Raw genomic sequence first — 15,898 nt, 5'->3', positions numbered from 1 at the left:
AAATCAACCTCGTAAAGTCTCCTAAATTAAAACAGATGAGTCACCAGAATTTCATATATATATATATATATATATATATATATATATATATATATATATATATATATATATATATATCATCTCCATCGAATACCTTCATGTGTGACAGAGAATGTGTTTTCAGTTAATTGCCTTTTTCTTTTATTTTTTAATGTTGGACTCTTAGCCTCGGTGAAATGAATTGTCACTTTTTTTCACACTGTTATTCAGAAATGATGCTGAAAGTTTTTCACCAAATTGTATCATTGGCACAAATCAAACTTTCATTTGGAACTAAACGTATCGAGTTATCACATATCTTTGAATGCTATAACTGCAATAAATGTGTAAATGCTAATCCTGGGCTGGATTATTAAACTGTGTGCGGCCCCCTGAGCAACGTCCCGTACCAGCTGTGAAGATGAAAGGGTGTACTGAACGGCCACCGGGACGCTTTGGCCCTTCGAGACATCTCGGACGGTCGCTGATATGACAGCGGAGGTCAGTTTGCCTGTGGGAGTGCTGGAAAGGCAAAGGACAGTTATTGCAGACATATTTTCTACTTAAATTTAAAACTTTTAAATATTCTACTGACATGGCCTATCTGAAAGACAGATTAATGTAGAAATGCTGAAACATCAAACATCTGATCTTTTGTCTTTTTGTGAGCATGACAACAGGACAGAAGATTGCAGATTGCTGAAGATTATATATATATATATAAATAAAGAACAGAAAACATTGCTAAAGCTCTGCTAATATCACATGATGAAATGTTTGTGATAAAAGTGAAAGTTCAAGCATGTTAAAATCAGAGCAAAAAAACGTTTAAGGGATTTCGGTGTATTGCTTTTACTTAAGGAAGCATCGACAGCCGAGCAAACAGGAGCTAACCTTTCTGCTTTGTCTTGCTGACTTTCTGCAGGTTCCCCTGCTGCAGACACAACCTCGCTGAGGTGGCTGTAGTGGGTATGAATAAACATCACTTCCTCGCATCCTGTTGGCACAGAGGGCAGAGAAAGAACAGCTTCACGCGTGAGCCGCCGTGCCTCTAATTATAACACGGGACCGCCTAAAAGCGTAGAAGTTGCTGCTGAGCCGGCATCTAAAGACGTTTATTCGACTTTCAAGTACATTTTAGCATGTTAGTCCTTTAACGTGCAGAAAAAAAAATATGAACTCTAATAAAATCTAATAATAGGGGCTTGCATTGGCACATAGATCTGTAAAATGTTTGTGTGAATTTCAAATACTGACATCTAGATGTTACCTTTAATGGTACAAAAAAAAAAATGGTACAAAAAAAAAACATGGTGAGGATGATTTCATTTGATCCCTACCCAGTTTCTGTAGCCGCTGGAGTTCAGAGTCGGGGATGATGAGCTCATCCTGGCTACTTCTGCTGGGCCTGTGGGAGGTGACTGCAGATGGCTTGAAGACCTGATTGCTGTTCTTGTGAGAAAGGTTTTGCCACTTCAGGTACACATCTGATAGCATAGGAGGCAAAATATATTCGTAACATGTGTGATTTTACACAGTTGATGTCTGAAGATGCGAGTGCTAAGATGCAAAGACTAATAAAAAAAAAATTTAAAAATAAAAAACACGGTATCACCTATGTTCTTGGTAGAAAGAGTGACGCCTCTTTGCTCCGCAGAAAGCGTATCTGCAAGAGCTTCCGTGAGACTATCGATGCTCTTGATTACTGTAAATGGTCCGACGCTGGCCTGCAAGGCGTTCGGAAAATGACAATTAATGGAGGCAGGGGATTAGCCTCGTGAGACCATCCTGATCTCGCGAGCTTTCAAGGTTTCACTCGCAGATCAGTCTGGATACTCTCCGTTGAAGAAAATTTGGAGCCGTTCACCAAACGAACGTCCAATCAGCGTTGGCTTTGAGGCGGGTTGAGGTGTGACGCAACGGGAAGCGCGACAGTTCAGTCTAAAGAACATGGCGGCTTCAGCCGATGAAACTAGCGTTAGCGTGGCTATCGAGCAAGTTTTATCGGAATTACAGAGTATTTCTTTGCTGAGCTAACGAGCCTTTACCTGCAGCAGCAAGAGTAGCTTGGCTTGTGGTTGTGTTTTCGTCGTCGCTCTGTTACGGGCGACGACGAATCTGATTGGTTCATTTGGCCCGTCTATCACCAACATAGGCCAATCAGCTAACCAGTATTTTCGCCCCTTCCCAAAATTACTTCAACGGAAGGTTTCCAGATGGATATGCGGAGCAAATCTATCTGGCGGAGTCAGGTAAGCAGGGGATTGCCAGGTGGGAATTTCGATTTGCGAAGGAAACATCCCGTCTCACCCCGTCCTCGGTCCAACCGACCCACTGTGTGGCCGTGTGCGGCTCGAGCATCACGCTGGCCAGCTTTAAATAGTTGGTAGCGATAGACACCATGACCTCCGCTGAATTGGCTCCTGCAGAGCGGCTGCTGGCTGCGGCGCTATCAATCAGCTGGGCGAGGTAGAGGATGTCGCCGGAGGTTAAGGGGTGAGGGCCGCCAGCCTCTACTGCAAACAGGGCAGCCTGAGTCAGCTGCTGCAGGGAGGTCAGATTTGGGGAGGTGTTGAAGCTCAGCTCCTCCATAACCTAAAGAGAGAGAAAAAAATGTAAATAGAAAAATAGATTTAACTTTTACCTGTGGAAAAGCAAGTTGAGTGTCTTGTTTCTTGCTGACTAAGCCCCTATGCATACGCGTCTGGCTCACGATGACAGAGCCCTTTTTTTTTTTTTTTTTCGACGTGAAATACAAAGACGAAGTTTTTCACAAATAAAACACTTATGTCACCACAACAAAAAAATACATGTCTGGTTTCAAAGGATCATATCTGACAGAGGCAGAACTAAAGGGGTAGCTCTGGTTTCACGATATCCCCCCTCAGCACGCTTCAAAACGTCAATGTTCATGAAGTTTAAATGAGATACTTGTGCCAAAGGACACTCCGCTCCACAACTCACCTGCCTGATCTTCGGATCTTCGCTCAGCCTGCTGACAAAAGGGGACTTTGGTAAACTGTGCTGTTCTGCGAAAGTGGAGACAACGCAATGCAGTCAGACCAATCACAGCAGCAGATCGGACAGATTTGACCTTGTTTGACAAGTTCTATCAACAGCCAGCATTAGTCTGCTATAGCGTTCAGTTTTAATTAATAATAGTCATTCTGAGAACATTTAGGATTGTATCTCCACCTCTTCTGTACCACAAGGATACATCCTTGTTCATCATCTTCTGCTTCCCTGTACTTACAGCAGTTTGGGTTTGTTTTCTGGAAATACGAGATTACTTCCGTGATATGCAGAATGCACATCATCGTCCTCCACGAAAGCGCACCGATGGTTAATTTGTCCAGTCGCTCCCGCACTGACTTGTTGGCATGAGGAAGATGCTTGTCCCTGAACTTTAAGACGAAGGCTAAAGTCATCGTGTTTAGACCAAACAGCTGAACCAGGCGTATCAATCTTTTCTAAAAATCTTAGAAAAGCCTAATCTGTCTAAAACCAATCTGGTAACAGCAACACGTGCTAAGGATGATTTCCTGCAGTCTTTGACAAGTGGTTTAGCGGACGTTAGATCACGGATGGACCAATTTTCTAAATGTGAATTAAAATAAAACATTTGGGCAAAAGAACCTTATTGGCAAACCTAATGAATTTCTTGGTCCTTTTTATTTTTTTTCATCAACCTACTGTTAGGAATCTTGGTGTAATTTTTTCATGGTTGTTTGAAGCCAGATAAGCAAGTGAGTTCTGTTGTGAAATCAAGCATATTTCATCTGCGCCTTCGAGCAAAGGTGAAATATTGCTTCTGCACAAAAGACTTTTGGAACATGATCCATGCCTTCATTACCCTTAGATTACTGCAATTCATTATATAAAATATGGACCAATCCTTTCTGCAGTGTCTCCAAATGATTCAAAACACTGCAGCTCCAGTCTTAACTAGAACCCGGAAGCGTGAACATATCACCCCAGAATTGTGCTTCCTGTATCTAATCGGATTAATTTTAAAACTCCTTTATTGGTTTTTGAAGTTTTAAATGGCATAGCCCCGCTTACTTCCAAGATCTTCTGCAAGACCTCTCCATTTCAAGAACACTACGATCAGACAATAAGCTACTCCTACAAGTTCCCAGAACCAGATTTAAAAGCAGGGGAGACCGCTACTGCACCTAAAATATGGAACAGCTTACCCCTCAGTATAAGATCTGCACAAAGTTTGGAACATTTTAAATCCCTCCTGAGAACCAATTTATATTCCTTGGCATTTAAATAAGGTCTGACTTTGTAAACTACCTGTCCTATTTGTTCTTATTTATTGTCTTTTGTTCTGACATTCTGTTTTATTCAAATGTGATCAATTCATTGATGGTTTTATGAAAACTGTACAGCACTTTACAGCACCAGTTACAGGCTGTTTTTCAAGTGCTTCGTGATTAAAATTGACATTGACATCGTGTTTTGGTTTTAATGGTGGAAAGAAAAGCCACAATGCAAACGCAGGCAGAGCTCTTGTTGTTGCTGCCCAGGTTGGCATCTTCAACTGCTGCATTAAAAATGTTGGTTAAAAAAAACAAACTTTTACTTGCTGCCCTTTGGCACAATACGAGATGTTGTCTGTGATCAGCCTCGGGTGTCATTTTTTTTGTTGTGCTTTATAATTAAACTAGTATTGTATGGTATGCGTGTAGTATAATTAAAGAATGCAGAAAGTATCCAGCACAAGACAGTCAACACAGGTTTTAGTTAAATAAAAACAGAGGGAATCAACAACTTACCCTTCGTAAATTGACAGACGAATCCCATATTTGACGTGCAATTCTTTAGGTCACAGCTCTCCTTAACAGGGTCTAGGACTTCACAAACTTTATGAACCGTTTGTGACTGCAACACTTCAACGGTGAAAGTGTGGTTTTGCCAAGACAACCCGGCCAAGATGGAGTTGAAGAGATCCACAGTGAAATCAGTGACATTTCCTAGCAAAGGAAACAGTTACGATTAATCCTTCGGTTGATCTGCTTACAGGATTTAAGAAACGTTTTTCATGACGATTGTTTAAAAAGCTGATAAGTAAGGTTTCAAAATCCCCCTCGCCTTTAACGTACAGCGAGAACATTCCCAGTGTTCACTGGGATGAGGACAATACGAAACTTCACTAATCGGCACTCATAACAAAACTTTTAAAGGTGTAAGAAGTCCATTCGGGTATGACGTGATTTCCAAGGATGTTTCACAAGTGAACGGGTTTGCATGCTTTTGACTTGCAGTTTTAGAGAGCAGATGGTTTAAAGAGGTCCTGGCTGATGGCTGCTATGATAACGTTTAATTATTTAGGCGCTGAGCAAAGACAAACGTGGACCGTAAGTCAGAAAGAAAGCGAGCGGGCTATAATGTCTGCAGGTTGAGTTGTTGGAGAGGGAGTGAGGCTTTAAAGCTCACTGGGGACCATGATGTCAGAGAGGGAGAAGTCTGTTTTCAAGGGTGGGACTCAGAATGATCTAAGTTAAAAAGCATTTACAACAGCCATTTGGAGTCACAGTTGGCCAGTTACAACTCGGTCACCATTACTCCTTTGTATCTGCCGGTCCTGTTGAGTGGTTTAAAAAAAAAAAAAGGTTATTTGCCAGTAATGACAGTGAGTAGCTTTATTCATACTCTGAATGTTTACCATACCATGAAACTTTCTAAAACGTTGCCTCATTAAAACCCCACATTTCCGTGTCCTCTAATAAGTTTTTATGTGACAGAGAAAGACAAATTAGCACGTCATTGTTAAATCTAAGGAAAAGCATTCAAGGTTTACAATTTCCTTATGAATAAACATTTAAAAAGCGCGGCGGGGATTTGGGTTTGGCTTTAACTCCGATCTTGACTTTGGCTCCATTGAGGTATACATCAGCTTTGCAAATCTAGAAACTTGACTTTTTGCCAATTATTTATGACGAACAGCTCAAACTCATTCAGATTAGATGGAAAGTGTGTGAATGCGTCAAATTTCAAGTCTTGCCACAGACACGCAGTCGGTCTCATCTGAGCAGAGCATAGTCTTCCATAAGTTTGCTGTGTCCCCTTCAGAACATGCCTTCTGGTGAACTCCAAACAGGACCACTTAAGTCTTCTTTCTCACCCATCTACCATAAAGGCTGAATGTTTGTAGAACCTGATGAAAATTTAACCTGTAGACAGCATATCCCAACTGAACTGTGGATCTCTGCTGAATGTCCAGTGACACAAAGGATCTTGTTCGCTCTCGTTGTCCGACCTGTCAGTTTAGGTAAGACAGCCTAGTCTTGGTACGCTTGCAGGTGTGCCGTACTCTTTCCATTTTCAGATAATGGCTTGAACTGTGTTCTTTGATGATGTTTACCGCGTTCAATATTGTTTTATAACTTAAGAATGCCTTAAACTTCTCCACAACGTTTTGATTTGTTCTTTGGTCTTCGTTAACCTAGTGTTCACCAGTGAACTGACGGCTGTAGCTTAATTGCACAAAGGTCAACTTTGTTTATTAACAAGGCGACTTCTGAAGGATGTTCAGTTTTCTGATATTTATTTGTAACAAATTAGTAAATAAATAGCAATACAGAGTGCCTATTTTTTTTTTTTTTACTTCAACTATGCATCATATTTGTGGAGGTCTGTCACATAAAATCCCAATAAAACAGACGGAGGCTTGTAGTTGTAACATGACAAGATGTGATAAAAACAAAAGCGGTATTTATACTATTCCAAAGCAGTATAAAAGCTAAAAAAAAAATTAAGAATATCTCTTTTACTTTATAACTTAAGTTAGTTTGTGCAACAGTGCCAGTGATGGCAGCTGTTAAAACCTCTTATTCTGCAGTATATGTTAGATATAGAGTAAGAATCAAAGACTTTACATAATGACTGACGATAAATGCAATTTATCGTCAATGCAATTTACTGTGATTTTTCAAGCTGTATGCAAATGAAATTTCGTTCTGTACGCACTTTGTGCATACAAAACGACAAATAAAAGCTATCTATCCATCTAAATGTGGGGCTGAATAAAAGCGGGGTAGTTTTGGGTCTTGTCATATCTGAAAGGTTTTCCCTATTTTTCTTTCGGACTGGACAGAATAGCAGATGGGTGGAGGTCACTACATCAGGCTCGCTCAGTTCTTGGAATGTTACTAAACTGTTTGCACTTGGAAGCTGTTCTCAACTTGTTTCTTTTATTTTTTTTCTCTGCATAGTAACCACACCCTATTTGATTCTGATTTTATTTTTTATTTTTTAAAGTAGCTTTCTAAAGCTCTGGAGCGTATGGGATGATGTTTTTTCTTTTGTCCTTATCGTCGTCACAGATTAACCTTTGCTGTTAGATTTTTCCAGAACCTTAGTCGCACTCCGTCCTCCAGTTTAAACCATACCTTGACACGGATTGTTCTCCGCCAGGAGTCTAACGGAGGGTTCCATTTCCAGGGACGCTTTGCTCCACTTCAGCACAAGCCCAGAGGAGACGGTTGAGCACTCATTTTCCATGCCGAGTATTTCACAGCTGCTCAAAACCCGATCCCAAATGTGCAGCTCGGTGATGCTCCCTGAGAATGAGTCATTGGTCGCAAACAAGCCTCCATTCGGCCCCTGGCCCATGATGAAAGAATCATCTGGGCCAATGCTGCCTTCACTGCTGTTCACGCCGTTCCAGCTTGCGACCATCCGACCGTGAGCATATAGGGCCCCGACTCCGCCACGCTGGCTCCAAGCGACACACACCGAATGCCAGGAGTCGTCGTGCTCAAAAGCCGGTGCGTACGGCCATTGCTTGCCCTGGATCACCAGAGCCAACCGCACAGGCTTTCCCCGAGCCAGGCTCGCGCGCAGCTGGAAGTCATCAACAGAATAGGAGAAGATTGTGGAAATTCCAAAGCTGTTTGGATCGAAGCGTAGCTGGGCACAGACAGTCAAGGAGAGCATGGAAGGGAAGTCGTGCCGGAGGATGGCATATGTGCTGTTGGTGCGCCTGGAGAAATCCAAAACCTGCGTTTTGGAGGAATCTTGGATTTCACGTCAAGCAGAGAGAGAGAGAGAGAGAGAGAAGGCAATAATCACATAAGTTAATCATTGGAGTCATTTTAATTCTATTAGAAAACGTGAAATGTTTATGCATCTGAGTAAGCACGATTAACCTACTTCTTCGATGTGTTAAGACTTTCCTGGCGATCCACACAGGATGAGAGATATTCCAGTAGTTCAAGAAGCCGGCTAGCTGTCGGTTCTCTGCCGAGCTGGATACGGTGGCTAAGGTCCCGGATCGCTGCTTGCACAGTTCCTCTGCAGCCTTCCATTGCAGACGATGAGGGACATACTCATAGTACAACTTATCGTATGGCTGACTCCTGCTTTTCACTCTAGATGCTATTTGAAAAGCAAAAGAAAAGATGTCAATAGAAAAGCTCCCGCCAAGATGGTTAAGGATTTTACTTCAGCCCCACGTGGAATATTCCTATATCTATCAAGAGTGTCACTACAAGATGGACAAGAATTGGCAAAAAAAAGCAGATATTTCACATAAAGCAGATTGCTACATAAATGATACAATAGAGATCTTAAAAAGGGATATTTCATTTCAGGATCCCAGCCAGCCACCAACAAAGGGGTTATGAGAATTTTCCACATCTTTACCACAAAAGGGGCTCTTCAGCTCCTGCAAAATACCTCTAACCATTTTTTTTGTGTGTGCGCACATCTAAAACGCACGTTACATGGGTGGATACATTACACTCGCTGATTATAAGTCACAGGCCAAGTAATGATGTAAGTGCTGAAAAACATCTGGGTTTCTCACTGAGAGGGGATGCCTCTCTGACTTGCCCAGAGCGTTTTCCATCTAGTTTTCAGGCTAGATTATCGTCCAAAGGTTGACTGTGGACTACCAAACTGATCAGTTACATCAGCAACGTTGCTCTTCTGTAGATTTCATTCCAATATTTTGAGCGGGTTTCCTCTTCCATGAGCTGCAAATAATCAAAGCTGACTAAGTTCCTGTCCTGTTATATGCAGATGATTTTTGCTGTGCATGGTAAAGTTCTATTTTTGTTCCCTTACATATCAACCAACATTAGGCTGATACCGCTGAGACAGAGAGATCTCTCTAGATCGTCCACAGACATCTATTATCTCTTATGCTTTCCTCTCTGCAGCTAAACCTACAAGTTTTCCATAGGATTTAGGGGACCGGTTGCCAATGAAAGAAGGTTGATTTTGTGTCTGATGAACCATTAATGTGTACGAGTTCAGCAGACTTGTATTTAAAATATTTTTTTCTATTTGAGAGAGTTCATGATAAACTCTAACCAGGTTCCCATGGTCTTTTGGGAAAGAGATACTGTCCCAAAGCAAAGGGGATCATCCACTGTATGTAACAGTGAGCTCAGTGACAGTGACTTGTCTTAGTCCCATTTGAGCAAAACACACGGTTTTGGTAAAAAAAAAAAAAAAAAAAAAAAAAGAATAGAATTAATTAATTGATTGGAGCAATGTGTAATGGTAGAACAAAACAAAAAGCTTTTTTCTGTGTTATCGATAGCATCTGATGGTTGATGTGGAGACTAGGGGTACAGAAATTAAGCATTAAACTGCAGTTCTTGATGCTTAATTTCTGATTTTTATTCTGAAATCTGATTTTAATGATTTAAATGTGACCGCCATTAGACTCCTGCCTGAACGGTTTGTGGCCCGAAAGCGACCCGCATGTGCAGAAGGAGAAATTAGACGTCACACAGCAGCGCACAGTTTACGGGAGCAGTAACAAATGTAATTGCTACTACAATTAAGCTTCATTTACAAAACAAACTTAAAAGTGGACACTGACATCTCTGTGTTATTACCAAGTTGTTGAGCAATGGGAGCCGACCACATCCTGACAAGACGAAGAAAGCTAAGAAAATAAAAAATCCCAGCTATTAACAACGGCCTTTTGTGGAGGTGTGCCTGCTGGTGCTGTAGAGAAGTCTGCGTGGGTGTCTAGTGAGAACCAGGACAGTGACGTAAAAGACGGATGAAGTGCAACATGACCGTTCAGATTGCAGAGGCTTTGAAAACTATCGGATAAAGAAGTTAGAAAATTTGTTGCAGGCCCTGGTGGAGTGGACTTCAGAAGTAACAGACACGGGAGACATTTGTGAACCTGTCGACTCTGGCCAATAAGGCTCGAGTATTATTAATCTTTTTGTTGATAATATCTGAGAAGAAAGATTCCCTTACATTTTTCAGTTTTAAGTTATATCTGTAAAGTCTCTCTTTATAGATGTCATAGTGAACCTGGAGTTTAGTCTTTCTCCATCTGCATTAAACTTTTCAACTATCCCTTTTTTCCCTACTAAACGCTGGAGCATTTCTCCACAGAGATTTTTTCTTCCCGGGAACAACTTTCAGTTTAATTGGAGCAATGCAGTCAATGATATCTGAGACTTTAGACAGAAAGTTATCTACTAGCTCATCTACTGAGTTGCAGCAAAAGGTTGAAGTAGAAGAGCAAGCTTGGATAAAAGTTTCCATGACGCTGTCCTTAAAGGTGCGTTTTCTTATAATGTCCCTTTGGCTAAATGAGTTATTGGAGATGACGCATTCAAAGGTAATCAGATATGGCAATTTCAGTTACACTGACCTTGGAAATGTTTAGACCCTTAGTGATGATTAAGTGTAAAGTGTGTCCCTGTTTGTGTGTTGGCTGTTTAACATGTTGAGTTAAATTAAAGTTTCTAAGTGTGTCACACAGTTCTTTTGCACTTCTGTCTTCAGGGTTGTCAACATGAGAGTTAAAGTCTCTCACAATAATTAAACATTAAAATCATTACAATAGTTAGATTCGTATGAACAACATGACTTGTTTGTATTATCATGAGTGATCCGAACCTTTGCGATCGCCAAGCGGACCGGGCCAACGGGAAAACTCACGGTGCTCCTGATGACTGGCCAGTCCGCCCCTGACTGTTTAAGGTTGTTATTTATCATATAATATCAAGTAATTTCCCTCTGGGAAATTATGTCTGATTCTGATTCATTATGGCTCACAATCCTTTTTACTGTTGTTTTATCATCTTTCATTTGATTCTCATTCATTAACCAGACAAATATTTATTTTTATGTTGATACAGAAACATACCACTAAACAAAATTCATTGACAACAAATACTTGGGCAATTTATCAGTAAAATCTTTTCCAACTTAAACACTAACTTTCTGAGCAAAGTTTAAATCAATTTATTTGTAGAGAATAATAACAATTAACTAACTGAACAGTCTGATATCTGAATTATTTCTCATTGCGGAAAGCCAGCAGGAGTCGGGAGAAAGGCGTTGGAGAGCCTCTGCTGCAGGTCTGCTGGACGCCGCTGCGGTCCCTCGTCCGAGCATATTTAAAATCAAGCGATATGTCAACACACTGAGCAGATATTTCGGGTTTAGGAAGGTAACTTCTTCCTTTATTAAAATTAATATATATATATATATATATATATATATATATATATATATATATATATATATATATATATATATATATATATATATATATATATATGCAAACGTATCCATTCTTTCATTAACACTGTTGGAGTAGACAGTTAAGTCCAGAGTAAAACAAATATTAAAATGAATTTAAATTTTCACTGTGTGATGTGATCATTGCACATGCTCAGAGCAGTTAAAGCGTCCATTCCATGGCGATTTAGCCGTTTTTGTTATTCCCTTCAAATCATGCAATATTCACACAATTATAACGAAATACAAAAGGAAACATCCCACCCAAAATAAAAAAAAGAAGAAAAAAGTAAGTTTTAATTTTTGATAATATTCAGAAAGAACTGAATGAAAGTCTGGTTGCCTCCGATTTAAGCCCGTTTGCTGTTGTGATGACCCAGACAATGATAATTTGCACAGGCATTGTAGAAATTTGTTATTTATTTTTAAAAAAAACACCATTTTATATCTATTTTTAGTTTTTAAAATAAAGAAAACATAAAAAAAGCATTTGCAAAAGAGGATGAATACCTTTTCTTCTAAATGATACTGATATTTGTGGAATATTATGTTGAAAAAGCACATGGTCTTCAAGAAAAATAGATTTAAAACACATCACTTCTTCTAACTTATAAAGCCCTTAATAATCAAGCTCCATCATATATCAGAGCTCTGATTATCCCGTATGTTCCTAACAGAGCACTTCGCTCTCAGACTGCAGGTCTGCTGGTGGTTCCTAGAGTCTCTAAAAGTAGAATGGGAGGCAGATCCTTTAGCTATCAGGCTCCTCTCCTGTGGAACCAACTCCCAGTTTTAGTCCGTGAGGCAGACACCCTGTCTACTTTTAAGACTAATCTTAAAACTTTCCTTTTTGACAAAGCTTATAACTAGAGTGGCTCATGTTACTCTGAGCTACCTTTATAGTTTTACTGCTATAGGCTTAGGCTACTGAAGGATATCAGGATCTAATTTTCTCACTCTATAGAGTTCTACTGTTCTTCAATTATGCATTATGTGATGTCATTTCTGCTTTAACTTTCTGTTCTCTCTCTTTTCTCTTCATAGTAGGTACACCTGGTCTGGCGTTCTGTTAACTGTGACATCATCCAGAGAAGACGGCTCACCCGCTACTACCATCTAATGTAGAACAGATTACTAGATCAATGTGTGCTTCTGTGCTTTTTTGTCTGTCTTGTTGTGTCTCTGCTCTGTCTTCTGTAACCCCCAGTCGGTCGAGGCAGATGACCATTCATACTGAGCCCGGTTCTGCTGGAGGTTTTCCTTCCCGTTAATGGGGAATTTTTCTTCCCACTGTCGCTTCAGTATGAGGGATTGCAGCAAAGCCATGTACAATGCAGACGACTCTCCCTGTGGCTCTACGCTTCCCCAGGAGTGAATGCTGCTTGTCGGGACTTTGATGCAATCAACTGGTTTCCTTATATAGGACATTTTTGACCAATCTGTATAATCTGACCCAATCTGTATAATATGATTGAACTTGATTTTGTAAAGTGCCTTGAGATGACATATTTCATGATTTGGCGCTATATAAATAAAATTTAATTGAATTGAATTGAATCACTGGTACTTTGAGTCTCAGTCTGTTCTGGACATTCAAAAACTGCTGAAATCTGTATTAGATATTATATGTAAAACCATTAGCTGGTTATTTTTTCCAGTTTTAGCTAAAGACATTTAGAGCTGCATGTTGCAGGCCCCTGCTCTAGAAAGGCTGCGGAGCAGAACATCCTAAGGACCAATAGGGTTGCTACTTTATCAGCTGGAAACATCTTCACACGTAAACTTAAATAAAGAAAATAAACTTACCCAGTACCAAGCTCTGAAAGCAAACCTGCAACACAAACACAGTTTTAGCTCAGCTGTGGAGACCAAGATAAGCGCTCTAACATGGAAACTAATTAGTGGCCCAATTAACTCATTACAAAAGCAGCAGCGTTCACTCCGCCCAGTTAACTTCTCACAGATGTTTTCTTTCCTTCTTACTTTCTGACCATTTTTGTTTGATAACTCAAACAGAAGAACACGTCTATAAACCGTTCATTCATCGCATTAAATACATAAACGTAACACACGGCAGTTTGCTGTTTACAGAGAAGAATTGTGTTTGTTTTTCCGTCTTGGCTACTTGTGAAAAGCTGCAGCCTCCAGTGTAAATGATCGAACTGTGATCGCTCACAGTGCCATTGTGTGAGGAAGAGAAACAGGTTTACAGCACTGGGTAAAAACAAATGAAAAGACGTGTACTCACAAGCAGACTTAAGATGGGGGAAAGCAACCAGTGCATCCTGAAACAGATAATAGTTTGTCAGCTGGAAGTAAAGCGGGAGCAAATCCAACAGGCTGCCCGAAAGACGGAGCGGCTCGTTTTACCTGATTTATTGGTCAGTTTTGTTCTCCATTTCCAAGTCGAGCCGGGTCTGCGAAATGTTCCTGTCCAAAGTGTGTTTTACTTCTCAACCATGCCAAAGGGGAGCCGAAGTGTTTGCCTGACTGACTTCTCTCCAGAGAGCATGAAGGGAGGATGCAGATGAGGCTACGCGGATGATGAGTGGGTGTAGCCTGGAGCCAGCAGCAGAGGGTGCTAAAAAGGGGGTTCTGGGACATCTGGGGGCCCGAGGAAATGGTTGACAGGGCCCCAGTAATTTCAAGTTTTTTTTTTATGTTTTGGAAACAGTTTTATATGCACATAATGAATATTTAAATGTTGACTACTTTTCAAACATTTGGCAAACAAAATCCTGACTGATGGTGAGTTTTCCCTTTTCTTAAAATTCCAAAAAGAGTAAAAAAAAACAAAGCAACTGGACTTGTTTTCCGAAAACAAGTCCAGTTGCTTTGTTTTTTACTCTTTTTGGAATGACCATGACCTCGATGACTGAGAATCTTCACCAGCACCTTTTCTTAAAAGTGCATAGAGTCGATTCCAATCAGTTGACTTTTGGTTGTGCAACTCGCATTTATCATGTAAGCACACGATCTCAACGGGGTTGTTTCCCACATGGCCACTTAAAAAAAAAATAAATAACATACATATATATATATATATATATATAAATAAATATATATGTGTATATATATATATATATATATATATATATGTTCTGACCTTTGTTAAAGGTATACTATGCAACCGGGGTTGATTTTCCAGCGAGGCTCCGCCCAGAGGGCGAAAGTAAAAGTGCACTGTCATAAAGATGCTCAGCTGTTCTGGTTTCTCAGTCAAGCCAGGCGCGGTTGTTTTGAGCTTAGCAGACAGACGAATGCAACGAAAAGTCGAAAAAACGGCAGTACAAACAATGACTAACACAGTGAAAGTATGAACATCAGGGTTTCCCGCAGCGCTATCTTGGCGAGGCGGCCGCGGCGGCCGCCTCGCCAAACTCACGCTACCACCTCGCCAACATTAAAAAAAAAAAATAATAAAATAGTAATAATAAAAAAACTTGATATGCTTGCATGTTTATTTGACGTTAACACGCGGTTCTTTGTTGTTGCTTTCGCGCGTGCATATAGTGAATAGCAGGGCAAAATCACATGGAGTTCTCGCTGTAAAGCGAGACCGACTCTCGCGGTCTTGCACGAGACTTCTGAGCCTGTGGGTGCGGGCCGAGGGCTCTTGCAATGGGGTACCGCGCGCGAGCAAGTTCGGTATTTCCCCCACAGACCACCAGGGCGGCCGAGAAAACCTTTGTTCGACCAGAAATGACTCATTTAATCATCCAAAACGGTATGGAGCACATTAATTAACTGAGAAATGTTGCATAGTATGCCTTTAACATTCTTATTTCATGCTGGAAATTCCCAATCTCTATCCTTTGAGCCTGTGCTTGATGTTGTTCTTGCCCCTCTGGTAACAGCGCTTGCCTATCCTCGGATCATCTCAGCCATACCTGCTGCCAATGTCAAGCTTCGCACTGGTCGTCTGCAGCATCTACCACAGAGCTAGCCGTTAGGATGTCCTGAGCTGCTCGCTTTTTAGCTCCCAGTGTTCTGAGAAACTGTACTTCCAAATATGTTTTGCATAGAAGTCTTGACCTGACATGGAAGGTAGTTTGTAACAAAAAAGTTAGAACAGTATACCTTGCTTTGGAGTTGATCATGGCTTCCAGTAATACATAGTTGGGTTTTCTTTTCCCTAGAGTCTGCAATTTTCAGAAAATCCGTGCCAATCCTAACTGTGGTCAAGTCTTCACAGTAAAAATGGTACAAGGCTCATCACCAACACCAAAATAAAGAACGAGGAGCAACTTAAGGAAAGAATATCTCGAACACAGCAGCTGATTTCAACCACGTCACTCAAATCTTTCATGATCATCACTCCCATGAATATAGTTTTTTAATCAGAATTCTTTGTTTTTGATGTGGCTAC

The 15,898-nt window shown here is 40.6% G+C and overlaps 1 protein-coding gene across 2 annotated transcripts in view; it reads right to left on the bottom strand.

Annotated features, from left to right (window-relative positions):
* LOC105933155 (adhesion G-protein coupled receptor D2) overlaps positions 1-14,061 on the bottom strand; it is a 111,266-nt gene extending 97,205 nt beyond the window's left edge. The window contains exons 1-12 of one of the 2 annotated variants that reach the window (XM_036141074.1): positions 13,900-14,061; positions 13,778-13,814; positions 13,336-13,360; positions 8,179-8,403; positions 7,416-8,042; positions 4,800-4,997; positions 2,983-3,047; positions 2,329-2,613; positions 1,634-1,745; positions 1,359-1,505; positions 913-1,015; positions 429-540 (exon numbers count right to left, since the gene is read on the bottom strand). In XM_036141074.1, coding sequence (XP_035996967.1) covers positions 429-540; positions 913-1,015; positions 1,359-1,505; positions 1,634-1,745; positions 2,329-2,613; positions 2,983-3,047; positions 4,800-4,997; positions 7,416-8,042; positions 8,179-8,403; positions 13,336-13,360; positions 13,778-13,813 — 1,935 coding nt within the window. In that variant the 5' untranslated portion in view covers position 13,814; positions 13,900-14,061. The remainder of the gene's footprint in view (positions 1-428; positions 541-912; positions 1,016-1,358; positions 1,506-1,633; positions 1,746-2,328; positions 2,614-2,982; positions 3,048-4,799; positions 4,998-7,415; positions 8,043-8,178; positions 8,404-13,335; positions 13,361-13,777; positions 13,815-13,899) is intronic. The other variant, XM_036141073.1, reaches the window with a different exon arrangement.
* Positions 14,062-15,898: the final 1,837 nt, after the last annotated feature.

The sequence above is a fragment of the Fundulus heteroclitus genome, chromosome 9 (assembly GCF_011125445.2).
Source record: "Fundulus heteroclitus isolate FHET01 chromosome 9, MU-UCD_Fhet_4.1, whole genome shotgun sequence".
NCBI classification, from domain to species: domain Eukaryota; kingdom Metazoa; phylum Chordata; class Actinopteri; order Cyprinodontiformes; family Fundulidae; genus Fundulus; species Fundulus heteroclitus.
The sequence above is the reverse complement of the archived record's forward strand: the minus strand, read 5'-3'. Positions and strand labels throughout refer to the sequence as shown.